Below are 18,815 nucleotides of genomic sequence, written 5' to 3' on the forward strand. Positions count from 1 at the left end.
GGAAAGAGAGGATGAGAACCCTTTCTTGAAGTCACGGATTTCAAGAGGAAGAAAGGGAGGGAGGGATCAGCTCCCAGCGAAGGAGCAGAAGTGGACACTGTCCTTGTCTTCTCTGGCAAGAAAGAAAAGACTTCCTTCTCTGCACACCACCCGTCCCCGAACGGCGAGCCCTCTCTGCAGGCTTGGCGATTTCTGTCGTCCTGGGACGCATTATTAAAACGAGAAAAGTAGGGGCACGGGATCTAATGAATTAAAGAAGTAGGGACACGGGAACTAATGAATTATAGAAGTAGGGGCACGCCGTGCCCTGCCGATCCCGCCCACTTCGACCACTGAGCTAGGGAGATTGCTGTTACTGTAAAAACTGACCGTTTTATATTTAGCTTTTTCGCGCCCTTTACGCTCTCTGGAGTTTCTATACGAAACACGCCTGCCCGTGGTTTCTCCGGTCTCCATGGTTTCCCCTTCCTTCTTCTAGAGTTCTGTTTTGACTGTAGCGTCTTCCGGTTACCGCGGCAACCAATGCCCGGGACCCACCGCGCGCTTAAAACGGGAGGTTGTACACTGCCTAGTAGGAAGATAAGCCCAGAACTGCCCAGAAGAGCACGGGAAAGTGTCTGGGAGCCAAAATTTACGTTAGCACCCGGAACTAGGCGCCCGAAATACATCATGACATCGGATTACGGTCAGGACACGCTGGAAACGGTCATACAGGTCAGTGTGAGACCGTCCCCAACCGAAACTAAGCAGAACAGGCAGGGGACGGTCAACCTCCATTTCCACAAGGGCTGGTAGTGATCAAGTCAATGTGCACAGAAACAGGCTGGAGAAGGACTGTATGCTGTTGCTGTTAGGGCTGTCCGGCAGACTAAACCACGCCACCGGGGCACCTGGACAAGGGCTGAGTGGCATATTGTACATTATATAAGTGTGTGTGTTTGCTACCAAACCATGACACAGATGGGCCATTTTCCTTGCATTAGGGCTCAGGGCAAACTTGCGACATGTTAACACTCCCCATGTTTTTGACAACCATTTTTAGTTATGTTTTACTTTTTTGTTTTTAAAGCCATCCCAATTCAAACACAAGTCAGTGGACAAACAAAGGTCATTTCAGAACCTTTAGCAGGACAAAAAAAATTGAAGGGCCTTAAAACGGGTGTTTGAGAAACCTTCACATGAGGCGTCGCCTATGTAATTAATATATGTGAAATATCATCCTGTGTTTGACAAATCAATATATCTCACAGACAAATCGTATTCAAAGTCAGCAGGATATTTTATTTAACAATTTGTAAAGCACCTTTATTCAGGCCCTAATACAATAAGAACAAAAAGTCGACAAGGTAAGTTTTAAAATGGGAATGCATTAGTTATTCAGTTGAAGTGAAATAATGCTTTAGGTCCTGGAACAGCAATGGTAAATATCAGTATCCACCCATCACTTAGTCCATGTGTCACAAAAATTACTTCTGGTGACACTGCTTTGCAGCTGTAACATATGACAGACAGAAAAGTATGTTTTTTAGGTCGAGCCTAGGCAGCGCGCATGCACTGTGGAAAACCTTCTGTAATACTTATACGAGTGTAACTGCTTGCCATTGGTTCACTCGTATGTCGCTTTTCTTTGCTGCCTTCTAACTTGTTCACGCAGCCGATACTTAATTTTGTTAAAGGCTAAGGCGCACCAGTCAAGTACAGTGTCCTTAGGCTTCGATTCTTTATCTGTTCGTTTACAGAACTCTTTTGTTTAAATGTTCCTTTCCGTCCGTCGCTGACAGTGCTGGATTTTTCCTTTGCATACTTAGGGGCAGATTTATGAGCCCCTTGCGCCACTTTTGCGTCACTTTTTCCATGTTAAAAGTGACGCAAAAGTGGCGCAGGGGCTCATAAATCTGCCCCTTAGTATGGTGCTAGGTCGCCCATGTTTCTCTGTCGGGCGCTAGATAGCTCCCTCTCCTTCCTCCATATGCTTGTTCAGTCTGCGACTGGGCGATTCTACAGACTTGAAACTCCAGTCTGCTGTGCCCACTGACATTGGGGACGCACCAGAGATGCTTGCTTAACATCTCTTACGTATTTTGGCAAATATTCCCACTCGGTAAGAGGCAGTGAAACATTAGTAACATGCCTTTTCAGTTTAAAGGGCACCAGCTCAAGATAAAGGATGACGGACAGTTATTATTTTTCCTTAAACAGTACACCGTTTGCAATTTGAATCGCTCAGCATGTGTTGACTAATTACATCCAGTAATCTGAAATGCAGCAGTAAGGCGAGATGTACTTTTTATTATCCGAGAAATAATGACCCTCAGTACGTCTTCTTGGATGAAAGGATCATGTCATGGAGAATAGCTAAGGAGCATCTAGAAACATGAAACAGGATACAGTTGGTTCACATCATTAGTCCAGTTCATTGTAAAATAATCTTTGAAGTATGCCAGCCACAGCACGTATGTGATACTTTTTTTGTTTTCCGTGTGTTTTTATTTTTAAGAAAGGACGGGTGTTGCGTGTTTGCTTTGAGTGCTGAGATGATATTGCATGGAGTGTTGGAGCTATGTTTATTGTGGTAGGATTTGTATATGTGAGTGTTCTGGGTGGTTGGCAGTTAGGGCCATATTGCAAATATAAATGTTGATTCTGAGGTAAACTCTTGTTTGCAACCAAATCCGCATTCTAAGGTGCGGAACTAACAAACACAGCTGTTTTTTTGCCTGTACGATTTTTGGAAGACAAAGCACAAAAATTAGGCTAATTCATGTAAAAGATAAAGAAATCCATTTGTTTTGATAAATGACATTCACCATCATTGATTATTACAATAGGGTCCGAATGAGGCAGGTCAGAGATTTCTGAAATCAGTTTGCCAAGCAATTACAGTCAAAATCAAATCAGATGGGACAAAGCCGACCTTGAAAACAAAGCCAGCCCTGGCAAAGGCAAGAACTACAAGTAAACGTGGAAGTAATTGCCTTACCATCCGAGCACTCAAGAACTAAACAAGCTTCTCTGGTCCCAGTGGTAATTACCACATTTTAAGTCCTATAGACATTGCTGCAACTGTGTCTCTGTTCCCAGTGGTTATGTTATGTTATTTGATTTATTACGCACTCGAATCATCCCCGAAGTGGTATCTCGGCACAAGACCAGGACGACAGATCGACGGAGCTATCCTTAAATTAGATGGGCCTTAAGTGCTTTCCTAAAATGGAAATGGCTTTCACTAGTATGTAATAGCAGTGGCAGTTTATTCTAATAATTGGGGGAAGATAGAACGATCTGCAACCTGACCTGGGCTTACTGATCCTGGGGACGTTGAACAAGGCCTTGTCACATGATCTTAAGAATCTGGAAGGGGTTAGGGGGTAGCTTTAAAGATAAATAAGTAGGCCCTTTACCATGTAGAGCCTTGTGAGTTAGACAGCAAATCTTAATAATAATTTTGTTTCTCACAGGTTACCAGTATAGGGACTATAGAAGAGGTGGAGATACCGCACCAGAGGGGAGGTTACAAATAAGATGTGTAGTGGTGTTCTGTACTTCCTGAAGATTGGAAAGCAACTTTTCATTTGTACAAGCTAAAAGCGAATTGCCATAATCTAGACGGCTGATAAACAGTGCCGGGACTAGAGTTTTACTTGTGGAGAGTGGTAGTAAAGGAAAGACTCTTCTCAGCATATGCAACATGTAAAAACATGAACCTGTAATGTAAGAGGTTTGTTCTTTCATAGTGAGGTATTGGTCCAGCCGGACTCCCAGATTTTTTCCCACTAATTTGGGTGAAGGGGCCCTACCCAATTCTGATGGCCACCAATCGGGTGACCAAAGAAGTTGGGCCCTCCCAAATAGCATAATCTCAGTTTTTTGCGGTGTTTAAGCTGGAGTCTATTTTTTGACATCCAGGTTGCAATGGCTTTCATCCCAGCAGAGAAAGACTCTTTAGGTTTAGTCAAATTTTTCTCAAAAGAGAAAAGTAGCTGGGTATCATCCACATTTGATATAATTTCAAAGCCAAAAGCTGACAGTATTGGCGAGGGGGGCCACAAACGTTTAAGAGCGTAGGGCTGAGACAGGAGCCCCGTGGGACTCCGCAATCCAAAGTCATGATTTGTGACTTATAAGGGCACAGAATGACTGTTTGGGTCTTATTTGAAAGGAAGAATTCAGCTAGCCATTGCAGAGCCATTCCATGGATCCCGATCTCTTGTAGTCTACCAAGAAGCCTAGGATGGGATACTGTATCAAATGCTGCTGACAAATCAAGCAGTACCAGCATTGTGGGCACATTTTCGTCAAGGGAGCATTTAATGTGGTCAGTGACCATTAGCAGAGTCGCCTCTGTGCTGTGTAGCGGTCTAAAGCCCAACTGGGAGGGGTCTAGTAAGCTATTTGACTCCAAGTAGCTCGTGAGTTGCTTATTAATGTGCTTTTCCAGCAACTTCCCCAGCAGAGAGAGGAGCGATATAGGCTGGTAGTTAGTGAGATCCGTCAATACCAGATTGGCCTTTTTTTCAATTGGTCTAATCAGGGCCATCTTCCAGTCTGAAGGGAATTTTCCCTTGGTAATAGATAGATTAAACAGAGAGCAGATTGAAGGGGCCAACTCATATGAGAGGCCTGTCATAGTTCAAGGTTTACAGGAGTCTGTGTGAGCCCGATTTTGCTGAGGTCAGAAGGTTCTGAATTGTTTCTAGTGAAACTTCTTCAAATTTGCCTAGACTGGTATTATCCCCGGAGTGAAAAGTAAAGACTACCTGCTTCTCAGCAGTCTGAGCAGAATCGCTGGAGAAGTTTTGGTAGATCACTTTGATTTTCTCTTCAAAGTGATTAGCTATTACGTCGCAGAGTAGTTGCCACAGATTCGGTTCTGGAGAGCATGCCACTGGGTTTGTAAAAGATTTGAGTATTTTAAAAAGTTCTAGAGGAGTTTCTAGCCTCAGTGATTTGCTTCCCTATACATAGTTTACAAGCGTTCTTGATATTACTTGTAAGTATTTTTGTCAGTGGGGTGATTAGTGTGGCGCCACCTTCTTTCTAGTCTTTTGCACAAGGCTTTATCTGTCTTTAATCCTAATGAATACCAGGGTGCATGAGGTCTGTGAACTCTTTTCATAATGTTTAAGAGGGGCTATTTTATCAAAAGCAGAATTCAGTGCACTGTTAAAGTTAGAAAGAGCCAGATCAACAACAGGGTTATCTGAGTGGATGGTGGACATCTGCTCCTTGGCCCATGAGACCAGTGTCATTTTCTGCTACTGTCTAGATGAAAAATTTTGACAAGCGAGGGATTAACGTTTCCTCTTGTGTGTAGGAATAAGTGAGCAAATAAGTGAGCGTTCATCCAGAGTAGAGATTTTGGTGAGTCACAGGAAAATTTTGAAATGTGCGTAAAAATTAGGCCAAAGTTGTGGCCTGCGATATGAATTGGACCATTGACTTGCGTAGGCCTAATGTTTCTAGATCAGAATATAGTTGGCTATTCTATAGATTCAGGAGTCTTCCTCATATAATTCAAATCTCCCAACAGCAGGAACTGTTAGGATGAAAGCACATGGGGTACTATATTGTCATGTAGGCGTTGACTAAAGTCCCTTTTTGGACCGGGCGGGTGATAGACTACCGCGCCTTTCCAGCAGAGGTTGAGAGAAAAATAGAGTTTAAAAATACATATTTCTGCCCATTCTCCTACGACAGTGTCCACTATTGAAACCATGATTTCATCTTTAAAAATGATGGCGGAACCGCCCCCAGATGTACCTTCCCTGTCTAATCTAAGTATTTTTATAAATGGCCGGTAGGGCAAGTGGAATAGATGGGAGAGATGAGCAACTTAGTTTCGGTGAGGAATCCGATCTCAAAAAGCGAGGGAGAGAGTAGATCCCAAAGTTCCACCGCATGTTTAGGCAGGGATCTAGCATTGACTAGAAAATAGTTTAAGCTATTGAGGGGAGAAATAGCCTCTGGGGGAGACCTTGAAGCGACGGTTGGAGTAGCCGCCAAGATATATTTATTCTTGCTTATAGGCTCCGGGAGATTCTGACATTCTGTAAAAGACATGGTTTGAAGTCTATACTTGAAGCAAGCCATGGTACCTTCCTGGATTTGGAGGATAACATTACAAAAAGTGGCTTTAGCCTTGTAGTGGTTGTTCATTTCTTTCAGCTGTTCTGAAGAATACTCAAGTCTTTGAGCATACCTGTTCTCTAATAAAGGAGAAACAGGGGTTCTGGTTCCTGGTGCGGACTGGCGCGGATGGGCGTGCCATTGGCAAGACCGCTGCAAGTCTGCGCCGGCATTGGCTAGATATAGCGGGCCGAACGTGACGCTAAGGGGATCGCTAGACTGCTGACCTGCAGCAGGCCTGGGCAACAGAACTTCCACCACACAAACGGCACCAGCCACGGTGCACCTGTAAGTGAAGCACTGAGGTGAGTCCCTGGGTGGTCCCTGTTTCCGGATTGGCAAAGCTAAGTGATAGAAATGTTTAGAATGTTAAAAAATTAACGCAACAATATGTGAATACAATAGAGTAGGTTAGTAGCTATTTATCCACAGGTAATTCCTCATTCCTATTCCTCTAGGTAGTGGTGCTAGCTGCTTCTCTAGTTCTGCTGGTTCTGTCGGTAATACCTCATTCTAAGTCATCTAGACAGTGCTGCTAGCTGCTTCCCTGGTCTCATCGGTAATTCCTCATTCTAAGTCCTCTAGACAGTGCTGCAGCGGCTTTTCTGGTCCCATTGGTAATTCCTACAGTTTAGGTCTTCTAGGCAGTGCTGCAACTGTGTCTCTGTTCTCAGTGGTAATTCCTCATTCTAAGTCCTCTAGGCACTGCTGGTAGCTGCTTCTATGGGCTCGTCTGTAATTCCTTATTCTAAGTCCTCTATACAATGCTGGTAGCTGCCTCTCTGACTCCAGTGGTATTCCTCATTCAAAGTCTTCCAGACAGTGCTGCTAGCTGCTACTCTGGTTCCATTGGTAATTCCTCCTTCCAAGTCTTCAACACAGTGCTGCTAGCTGCTACTCTGGTCCCGCTGATAATTCCTAATTCTTAGTCCTCTAGACAGTGCTACTAGCTGCTTCTCTGTTCCCAGTGGTAATTCCTCTTTCTTAGTCCTCTAGACAGTGCTGCTAGCTGCTTCTTTGCTCCCACTGGTAATTACTCTTTCTTAGTCCTCTAGACAGTGCTGCTTGGTGCTTCTCTGGTCCCGTCAGTAACTCCCCCATTCTAAGTCTTCTGGGCAGTGCTACACCTGTGTCTTTGGACATAGTGGTAATTCCTCATTCTTAGTCCTCTAGACAGTGCTGCAGCTGCTCCTCTGGTCCCAGTGGTAATTCCTCATTCTAAGTCTTCTAGGCAGTGCTGCAGCTGCGTCTCTATTCATACATCCACTACACTCCAAACCAAAACACATAGGTAAAAGATATAGAAATTTACAACGCCAATAGCTCTAACTCTCTCAAATGCTATACCTATTGCATTACAAATGCATGTTTCCCTAGCTGGTGAATGACCGAAACAGAGAGCCATGTAGAGCTCTGGTTGAATGTCCATTTTTCTGGCTTTCCTAGGCCCTGGCCCACTTACACAAGTGGGTCTTACTTTTTGTCTCTTGCGTTATCATGTTTGCATTCATGCAGTGTGAAGGAGGACCCCCTATCACTGAATCAGCACGGAAGAGATGTACACTGAGGTCATTGTTCACAGATCCTGACCACACATCCTGCCTTTGACAAGACTGCGTCAAGACAAGTCAGAGGGTCACTGTGGCCTTTGCGATCTCTGGATAGTCACTGAGGTTAGTCGTTTTCAGCAGTTTCACAAATAAAATGCGACTGAACATCTATGCCTCAAAGAAAGCAGCTATAAATATAAAATACCCCAACCTGAATCATACATAGATGGCACTGATTGAGCAAGTAAGATGAATGAGTCCCGAACCATCGATTCAGATTAATCGAGGGCTATCTATGGCAGCTAACCTTCCACAGAGATCTTGAGGGGGATGGGGCCTTCTAAAGAACATTTTGAAAAATTGGGGCCACATTGTACACTTTACAGAGAGGTTTTCAAATAAATGGTCTAAAAAAGCCATAGATTTTGCAGTCCGTTGTGTAGGAGCACTCTTGAAATATTTTGATGTACCCATGGTGCACAAGATAAGGCATATAAAGGGATACCCAAAGTCCATCCTTCCTTCTATACATGTCTTATTTTTTTCATTTTACTTTGGCCTTCCATTTTGACATTTTTCTTTCCTTATTTTCGTTTTTCCCCCGCATTGCTTGTTTCCATCTTTGTTTCTGGTTTTCTTTTCTTTCCATCTTTCTTTTTAGGTCTTTCCTTACTTATGAGTATTTCACACAAGAGTACCATTAGTTTTGAGGCATATTTAGATTGGAGGCAACCTGATGTACGTCGTACTATGCATCTTAAATTCACGCTCAGAACCCTCCCCACAAGAGTCTTTAAGTCCAAATAAGACCCACTCAATTGTATCAATGGTCTTTACTTATTGTAAAGTGAGTAGATCGAAGCTATTAGCTCCTTTACACTAAATGGGCTGTAGCTTGTAGTAGATAGCTGCCATCTTTATTTAAATATAGTGGCACTTAAAAAAAAAAATGGATGGATTGGTACTCTCTTATAGAATGGTTGATCCACAAATATATTTACCCGTTGCTACATATATTTGACAAGCTTTAGTGCTTACCAGGAAAGTACAGAGCAGTGTATCGAGAAATAATTGATAATAAATATCAGTGCGCTTTCTCAACCTCCATTACCATTCATGGAGCACACCAGCAACTAGGACAGGGAGCGGTAAAGTCCCAGTATGGACTTTAGGGCTCCCCAACTGGAGCCATCACTTTGATAGGTTCAGTACCAGGTGATAAATATTAAATAAGATTCACCTCCTAAGAGTGGGAAAAGGGGATCTCTCTACCCCTCGAAATCTACATAATTTTATAGGACTTTAAACAAAGACAGTCACACATTCTACATGAGTACAGGTTTCTCAGGACATGCACCAATAGGGAACACGCAATATGAAACTATTCACTGCGGAATTGTTGGAGGGAAAAATCTATTAAACAAACACCAAGAATTAACAAGTTAACAATACAAATTTGCACTGTTCTCACCTTTTAATAATGCCAATTCCCAAGTCCTGTCCGTCCCAGAGAAATGTGAAGACCTTGTAACAGGCGTCTTCTTACCTTCTTTTAGATGCACAAATTATTTCAAGAGGACAGGAGGACTTTCAGGATATGGCAGCAGGTAGCAGGTGAAAAGAAGTTGAACTTCTGGCTGGAAACTCTGCCAAAATGTTGGAGGGAAAAATATATTAAACATACACCAAGAATAACAAGTAAACAATACAATATGGGTTTATTACAATACTGTAGTGAGGACCAGTCACTACAGGAGAGATCAGTTCACCTCAAAGGAGATACAACTTGATGCCTCTCCTTTAGCTCAAAATCAGCTGTATTTATTCCTCCAAACCACAAAGGAATAGGGCACAAGTTGACCATTAACGTAAGCAAGGTTCACACAGGACATACAAGATAGCATCAGTAGCTGTAGCAATTTCTTGAACACAGAAGTGCAAGTGGGTGGGCCTAGCCTCACATGATGAGCGTGGAAACCCCCCTGTGGGTTTCGGTTCCCTAAATTTTAGTGGAGCAAAGATATATTTATTTAACTGCACAGTGCGTGGTTAAATCTTCTTTTAACACTTATTAGCTTAGCTCATCTGACCTTTTACGTGTGGTTTCTACCATTAAGCCATCTTGCCGGTTAGCTGTGAAGCTGTAGTTCCTGAAGAAGCAAAGAACGGTGTGTAAGTGTGACGTGGGTTTCAACAGAAGCGAGTCACCAGCTATCTAACCTGTAGGTGTGATCTCGGCAGAAGCAGACATGTGCGTCAGTATGTACTAAGGCAGGATGTGCACCTGGTATTTCTTCCTATGTACTGTTCAAGTTTAAAGGTGTAAGAAACTACAGAGCTTCTGAGGACATAGGCTCTTATGTAATTGGTGCATATTGGCCCATCGCTCTAGCAGATGGAGCTCGTGGTTACCTATTTTCATAGTCTCTACGCCTAAACGCTACTGGTGTCCTGAGTCTGAAGGAAGATATGATCTATGTTTCATGCAGAAGTTCAACTTGCTGACCACTGTGAGAAGTTGGCCTGGTATATGCTGACCACTAATTAAAGTGGGCACCTTGTACCAGTCCAAACAACCCTTATTGATGATCAGGTTAAAGACAACCTTTATTGATAGCTATCCTAGTGGTAGCTATGGAGAGCAGCCTTCAGGCTAAGTCTCGAAGGAATGTAAAGCAGCTTGTTTTACCAGATCAGACCCTCCTGAATGACCAAATGAAAGGAGAACGACACGAAATATACAAAATATATGTATTTATTACTAAACACTCTCTACTAACCTCTTTAAGAGATTAGAGCACAAAGCACACAATATTAAATCACTAGAACGACAGTAAATAGCACAATACCCAGCTGGCTCCAGGGGGAGAACGAACCATATCTAAAAGTGGTACAACAACTATGACTTGACTAGAGACAGTGCCTAGAGCACGTAGAATCGCTGGGACCCACCCAAAGTAGTGACACAGGGGACCCACGGAAGACGGGTGCAGTGTGTGAACACAGGTGCGAGTTCCGTACAATCCTATGAGAAAGTCGCGGTTGGAATTTTAAAGATTAAGGACACTTCAGAGAGGACTTTAAGCAAACCCAGTCAAATATAGAAGGTTCTAAGGCCTGCACCTTTGAGTGAACTGAGGTACCCGTGTTACCTATCCCAGAGGAGCCGGGTGCATATGGGTTAAGTGATGTCGGGAACTTTCGTCGTTTTCCTTGGCATGATGTGGAAAAGGGCTGCTGCCGGGAACATGAAAAGTGTCCGGTGGGATCCAAGCCTGGATGCGAGGTGAGAAGAACCTGAAAGCAGAGGGGACAAAGTCTGGGTCACTTCACAGTGACCAGGGGCACGATAGACGAATGCCCACAGATGTCAGGTGTTTCAGGTGACTAGAGGTGAAGCTTGACTCTGCAACCACGGGGACCAGGAGATGTCGACAACGACCAAAGTCCGGAGGTGAGCTGTCCCGCGAAGGATGTCGAGTGCTGGGGGGAGGGGTCAGTGTCGGGATTGAACACCAAAGAGCCTTGGCAACTGCAACCCACGTGGGTAGAGGAAAGATGCTTCGGTGAGGACCAACAAGGTCCTGGGGACTCTCCAAGCTATGGAGAGTCGGGGCACGTCTGGAGCAACCAGGAAAGCCCACGGGAAGTCAAAGTTACCGTCAGAGGGACCCACAGGCCAACGGACCAGGGATCGTGAAGGGACATCGAGTTGAATCGTGAAATACTAGCCCACGGAACACTCGTGGAGTGTAGGCTGGAAATCTTCGGTGGGATTACTGCTCTGGGTCAGCACTACAAGTAGCCCAAAGCACAGCCTCAGGGATCGGCAAAAAGCATATGCTGCAGCAAAAGTACGTGGTTCACAGGGGTTCGGGTTGCACGGTGCCCATGAGGGATACTGGGCTCAGAATTGCTAAGAGCGCAGATCGACCTCAGAGACCTCGGGAACCCACCTCCTGTGTTGCAGAAATCTTCGGAGTCCTCAGGAGCTCGGGAGATGCAAACCGGTCAGATGCGTTTAGGTGCCTGCCTTGCAGGGGAGTAACTCCTTTAATCCAAGGGAGATTCTTCCATCATCCAGCGTCGTGCAGATCGTAGAAGTACTTAGTTTCTGTAGCAGAGTTTCGTCCAGGTAAAATCTAAAGTCCTGTAGTCGGGGTTTCCTACTTTATACCCAAGGAAGGGGTGTGACAAACTCTGGGGACCCACCTATGGGAGGGTCATGACAGAGGGATGGCTACACCCATGTCCTTTGTCCAGTTTCACACCAGAGAAGGAGCAAATGGCTCCTGCAGCCGGTTTGAGCTGGCATATGCACAGGGACACCAAATGTGCCCCCAGTGCAGACTTCAAAGCACTCTCGGAGTGCACCCACCCAGCCCCAATACACTAAAGCCTGTCTGGGAGGTGGTCACACCTCCCGGTGACAGGAAACCTGTTGTCAAGTCTTCTCTTGCTCGAGCATGGCTCAGCAGCAGGAGGGCAGACTCGTGTCTGTGGCTGGCAGCATCCAATTTGTGATGCCTACATCGAGAAAGCTGGTACCGGGTAGCCTGGTGTGTCGTCACATATGTCCCTCTAGGAGGGTGGAATCATACCTCCCCCGCCAGTTACTGGCGGGGAGGTATGATTCCAAGGGGTTTGACTCCAAACACGACATGTTTCTATGCAGCCGTTATAAAGTTAGCATTTACCGCGAGGTTAATAATGCACTTCAACATATATGGTAGGCTGCATCACAAACCACCCCGGAATAGAGGTTCCGAAGGCTGCAGAGGGGCTCTGCTCATGCAGGTGCGCCCTCTCACACAAAACCCAGCACCCTGCCTTCAGGATTGATGAGGCCTGCCATATGTGTGACTGATAGGTTTATTTGTGCAGTGATATAGAATAGATATAGTGAACCTATATCTAAGTGAGGGGTGCATGCACCACCTTACACAGGCTGCAGTAGCAGACCTGTGGTGTTATTTTGAATGGTCTCTAATGAGTGGCAGAATACAGGCTGCAGCCCCTGGGAGGCCTCTGGGGTTCCTAGGCCCTGGATACATAGGATACCATATACTAGGGACTTATAAGGGTACCACAGAATCCAATCTGGAGTGTACCTAAAGTACATGCAATACATTTAGTGAGAAAGCAGATAAACTGGGGTCCTGATTAGCAGGATCCCAGTCAGACTAGTCGAAATCCAGTAAAACACCAGGAAAAAAGTGGGGGTAACCATGCAGTCAGATTCCACCTTCCTACATAACCCGCACCCCCCCCCCCCCAACAAAAGGAGATACGGCTAACCTTGCTCAGTTGAGACTTCATTGATAAAGTGGCCATATAAGGAAGATCCACTAAGGAGTCCCTACCATTAAGGGTATTGGATTTTCTCCAAAAGTTAGGATTACTACCTGTAGTGTGTTTTGGCAAAGTAAAAGGCTGGTGGGGTGTCTGAGTAGAGAAGTGAGGCCCTAATGAAGTTGGTCTCACCTTCCTCAGAGCACTGGTCACCATGGAGGCCTTTCTTTCCATGTCTGAGTTATATCTGGCCCTAAGGGTCAACCTCTGGCTGCCTACAGCTGGGGGTTGGGTCCCTTTGGTTGGAACACTGGAGGGACCTGGTAGGTTTGGAACCATTTGGTCTCAGGTTTGCCTTTGCCCAACAGAGTCCATCTGGGGGAGGTCCCTACCCAAGGGTAAGAGGGATCCCTCAGTGTGTTGAGGAATTTTCACCTGGCTAGTGCTACTAGACTGGGTGCCCCTAATCAGTAGATGAGGGGGTTCCTCTGGACAGTGGGACCTCTGCAGCCCTAGGCTGATTGAGGTAGGGTAGAGAGGGGCAGGTTACCTGCTCCAGACTGGGTACCGCCTTGGAAGGGTCCCCTGCCATCAGGGGTGTTGCCAGGACAGGCCTGACCACCTCTGGAACAGTTCCTTCACAAGGGGTAGGATCTGTTCCCTGAGGAAGCCGACCCTTACCTCTAGTCTGGGGGAAGAAGACTTTTCTTCAACCCTTCTGCTCTCTGGTGGAGTCGAGTCGGCCATTCTTTCAGGCTCCACCACGCCAAAAATTCCCTGGGGTTGGGTTGAGGCCCTATGGGTCCCACCAACTTTCTCAGGGAGGCCTAACATTCTTAAATGGGCCTGGTATTCAACTTCAGCTCAGGCTGCAATTTCTAGATTATTTCCCAGCAGGCAATCTACAGGCAGGTTCGGGGACTCTGCCACTCTTCTTGGGCCAGTGACCCCTCCCCAGCTGAGATTAAGTATGGCTATGAGATGTTCTGCCCTAATACCATCAATGTTGGTCACCTGGTACTTAAACTCAGGTAAAAGCTGTTGAGGGGGGACTAGGTCCCCTGTCACCATGGTGACACTAGCCACTGTGTCCTTGAATCCCACAGCTTTCTGACCATTTATTATTGGCTCCTGTCCAAAGAATTAGGACTGACAGTAAAAGTGGCAAATCCCATGCCACCATCACAGACTGAGGAGTCCTGTGAAGGGGACCTTTCTAAACCATGGTCCACCTCAGATCCCCTTGAGAACCCACCTAACCTTTTGGGTGCACTACTACCACCTGGGGGATTACTACTTGTAGTACCAGGAGGAGTGGTAGTATTGCTGGGAGGAACATTTTCCTTATTGCTGGCCTTAGCGCAATTGCGGTCATTTTTCCAGTGGCCAGGCTTCTTACAGACATGGCAATAAGGTTTTTTTTCAGGAGAGGAAGGAGTTTGGGACCCGCCCCCAGAATAGTAGGTTTGGGGCCCTGTAGTGGATTTATCTTTTGATTTATCCCCACCTTTCTCTTGGTTCTTGGAAGAATCTTTCTTCTGGTCACCACCCTGATTCTTTGGCTTTACCCTGGTTCTGACCCATTTATCTACCTTCTTGCCCAATTCTTGGGGAGAAGTTAGATCGGAGTCCACCAGATACTGGTGTAAGAGCTGTTTTTGACAATTAAGGATCTGCTCCCTCATCAACTTGTACAACCCTAAAAAGTCATGCACCTTGCTGCCATGTATCCAATCTTCCAGAGCCTTAGTAGCACATTCTTCAAAGTCAACCCAGTCCTGAGTCTGTGTCTTCTGGGTGTCTATGAACTTAATCCTGTATTGTTCAGTGGTCAAGTCAAACCCATCAATCAGAGCACTCTTCAAGACTTTGTAATTATCAGCATCCTCTTCACCAACAGTGAGGAGCTTGTCTCTACCTTTGTTTGCAAAGGAGAGCCACAAGATTGCCGCCCACTGCTCTTGAGGGACCCTCTGTACTTTACAGGCCCTCTCTAGTGCAGTTATCCATTGTGGATGTCATCCCCACTCTGATAGGGAGGGACAATCTTGTTCAGGTTCCTATCATCATGACTGTATTCTCTAGCTCTAGGGACACTGTTGCTGTTTCCATGGGGCTCTAGCCCCAACCTTCTGGAAGCTCTCTGGAGCTCTAGGGATTCCCTGTCTAAGGCCAATATTTCCCTCTTGATTCTGAGTTTGGTCCTCTCATAATCAATTAGCTGACACTTCTCATAAGAGGAGTCCCTTTAATGAGAAGCAGAGGTCCCTACAGAAGTACCAGAATGATTAGTTTCCTGAGAAGGAGATCTTGATCTTCTTGGTATACTGTTAACTCTCCCTAGCGGAGTAAAGAGGCCCACTATGGCCTTCTCCCCACCTGAAGGAAAAATTGGAGTTTCCAGGTTAGAATCATCTTGAACCTCCTGGTCAGCATTTGAGTCCAGCTCATAGCAGTGTTCACTTCCTGGTTTGTCCTCATCTGCTGACCCACCCAACTTGCCTGCCTCATCCGACCCTGGGGTCTTTCTGAAGTCATCTAAAAGCAACGCCTCCATGAGGCGTTGGGTGCTTGCATTTCTCCCTGTCCTCAGTTTCCTAGATTCACACATATTTCTCAATTCCTGAAATGAGATATGGTCATACTTAGTTGGCAGGGAGCCACTGGCTTCTGCCCTAGAAGACATACTTGTGTTATGTGGTGTATGCACCTACCTAACCTAGTGGGAACTGAAACTGTCTTGAGTTGGAGAAAGATTGTGCTAGACCCTTGACTACCCAACTCCAAGTTCAGTAGAACTTACTTATTCTAGTCTTGATTTATATGTACCTAATACCTTTAGTGGTTTCCAGTTAATCACTCAATGAGATTCATCTGGTAAAACAATAGCAAGCTTGAATCGCAAACGCTGCACACCAATGTGAGAAGTTGGCCTGGTATATGCTGACCACTAATTAAAGTGGGCACCTTGTACCAGTCCAAACAACCATTATTTTTTTTTTTTTAATTATTTTTATTAACTTTGCTCAGACCATCAAACAATACAGGACATTTAGCACAATACATGCGGTTAATTACCCATCCTCTGAACAATGACCGGCCTTCGAGGACACAAATGAGACAAATAACAATAGCTGTTAGGGCCCTAGGCCTCCCCCTGTCTGCCTGTATTTCCGCCATGGTCCCCATACCTTACGCCATTTTTTGGTGCAACCTCTGCTTTTGTAGATAGTTTCTTCGGCCCTTTGGCACCAGTCTATGTCCCGTACCCAGTGGTCCCATTGGGGCGGGGTCCGCGAGCCCCAGTCCCTCGCGATATTCCTCTTCGCCACCCCTGCCGCTAGGGCCAGCCAAATCTCCTTGTGTCTAGTCCAGTCAGAGTCGCTCCTAATCATTAGTAGCAGCCATCGGGGCTCCAGCGGGACCACTGAGCCCACCACTGCCGTCATTACGTCAACTACCTTGGTCCAAAACTGAACTATCTGCGGGCACTCCCATAGGGTGTGATAGAAGGTGCCCTCCTCCCCACATCCCCGTACACAAAGGGCCGATCGCCTCCTCCCCCAGGCGTACAGATGGGTGCGGGGGTAGTATACTCGGTGCAGAATCTTAAGCTGTACTAACCGGAACCTACAACGGATTGCAATCTCCCTTGGACTCTGTAGGGCGTCCTGCCAGTCTGCGTCCTCCAGTTCACCTATGTCCCCCACCCATTTCTCCCGCAATGACACCAGGGGATCCGTCATGTTATTGATGAGTTTGCGGTATATTGTGGAGGTGGGTTTTCCTGCTATCGGGTCCAGGAGCAGCCTATCCTCCAGAGGGGAGTACTCTGGAATGGTCGTGCCGCACCCTATGTGAGTCCGCAGGGCGTGGGTAAGGTGTAGGTAGTGGTAGTGTTGGGAGTCATGTAGATCATAATCTTTTTTAAGGTAGGAAAAAGGCAGCGGAGCGTCTCCCTTCCAGACGTCCCCCAGGTATTCGATTCCTATGAGTCTCCAGCCCCGGAACCCTGTCAAGCGAGTCACATCCAACAGCTGGTCCCCGTGCCACAGAGGGGTTCTTCCCGTCAGGGAGCCCGACCACCCCAAATATTTATTGGCCTCCCTCCAACATTGAATCACCACTCTAGTGTGTGACGGCCAATCCTACCCTGTTTACGGGCATACAACAGGGGCTCGCAATTACCGTTCGGCATTGCCCATCGGTCCACTCTGTAGGCCGGTTCTGACCGATCCGCGTAGACCCAGTCGTTTACCACCTGTAACTGGGAGGCCCAGTAATAGAGCCTGACGTCCGGAAGGGCCAGCCCCCCATCAAAAACCTTCCTTGGCAACTGCAACACATGCGGGCAGAGGAAAGACGCTTCAGTGAGGACCAGCAAGGTCCTGGGGACTTTCCAAGCTATGGAGAGTCAGGGCACGTCTGGGGCAACCAGGAAAGCCCACGGGAAGTCAAAGTTACCTTCACAGGGACCCACAGGCCAATGGACCATGGATCGCAAAGGGACCTCAAGCTGAATCACGAAATACCAGCCCACGGAACACTCGTGGAGTGTAGGCTGGAAATCTTCATTGGGATTACTGCTCAGGGTCAGGACTACAAGTAGCCCAAAGCACAGCTTCCGGGATCGCCAAAAAGCATATGCTGCTGCAAAAGTGCACAGGGGTTCGGGTTGCACGGTCCCCGCGAGGGATACTGGGCTCAGAATTGCTGAGAGCACAGATCGACCTCAGATACCTCGGGAACCCACCTCCTGTGTTGCAGAAATCTTCGGAGTCCTCAGGAGCTTGGGAGATGCAAACCGGTCAGATGCGTTTAGGTGCCTGACTTGCAGGGGAGTAACTCCTTTACTCCAAGGGAGATTTTTCAGTCATCCAGCGTCATGCAGATCATCGAAGAACTTGGTTTCTATAGCAGAGTTTAGTTCAGGTAAAATCTAAAGTCCTGTAATCAGGGGTTCCTACTTTATGCCCAAGGAAGGGTGGGACAAACTCTGGGGACCCACCTATGGGAGGATCCAGACAGAGGGGTGGCTACACCCATGTCCTTTGTCCAGTTTCGCACCAGAGGAGGAGCAAATGGCTCCTGCAACCGGTTTGAGCTGGACTATGCACAGGGACACCTGTGCCCCCAGTGCAGACTTCAAAGCACTCAGAGTGCACCCATCCAGCCCCAATACACTAAAGCCTGTCTGGGAGGTGGTCACACCTCCCTGTGACAGGAAACCTATTGTGAAGCCTTCCCCTGCTCGAGCTTGGCTCAGCAGCAGAAGGGCAGACTCGTTTCTGTGGCTGGAAGCATCAATTTTGTGATGCCCAGGTTGAGAAAGCTGGTACCGGGTAGCCCGGTGTGTCACATATGTCCCTCTAGGAGGGTGGAATCATACCTCCGACGCCAGTTACTGGCGGCAAGGTATGATTCCAAGGTGTTTGACACCAAACACGACATGTTTCTATGCAGCCGTTTTAAAGTTAGCATTTGCTGTAAGGTAATAATGCACTTAAATATATATGGTTGGCTGCATCACAAACAACCCCGAAAAATAGGTTCCGAAGGCTGCAGAGGGGCTCTGCTCATGCAGGTGCACCCTCTCACATAAAACCCAGCACCGTGCCTTCAGGATTGATAAGGCCTGCCATTGGGGATGACTGATAGGTTTATATGTGCAGTGATATAGAATAGATATATTGAACCTATATCTAAGTAAGGGGTGCATGCACCACCTTACACAGGCTGCAGAAGCAGACCTGTGGTGTCATTCTGAATGGTTTCTCAGGGGTGGCACAATACATGCTGGAGCCCCTGGGAGGCCTCTGGGGTTCCTAGGCCCTGGGTACATAGTAT

General features: G+C 46.5%; 1 protein-coding gene across 1 annotated transcript in view; it reads left to right on the top strand.

Moving 5' to 3' along the window:
* Positions 1-598: 598 nt before the first annotated feature.
* Positions 599-18,815, top strand: part of LOC146785406 (uncharacterized) — a 2,064,968-nt gene continuing 2,046,751 nt past the window's right edge. The window contains exon 1 of the mRNA XM_085634420.1: positions 599-714. Within this exon, the coding sequence (XP_085490546.1) occupies positions 670-714 (45 nt within the window). The 5' untranslated portion in view covers positions 599-669. The remainder of the gene's footprint in view (positions 715-18,815) is intronic.

The sequence above is a fragment of the Triturus cristatus genome, chromosome 11 (genome assembly GCF_964204655.1).
Source record: "Triturus cristatus chromosome 11, aTriCri1.1, whole genome shotgun sequence".
Taxonomy (NCBI): Eukaryota; Metazoa; Chordata; class Amphibia; order Caudata; family Salamandridae; genus Triturus; species Triturus cristatus.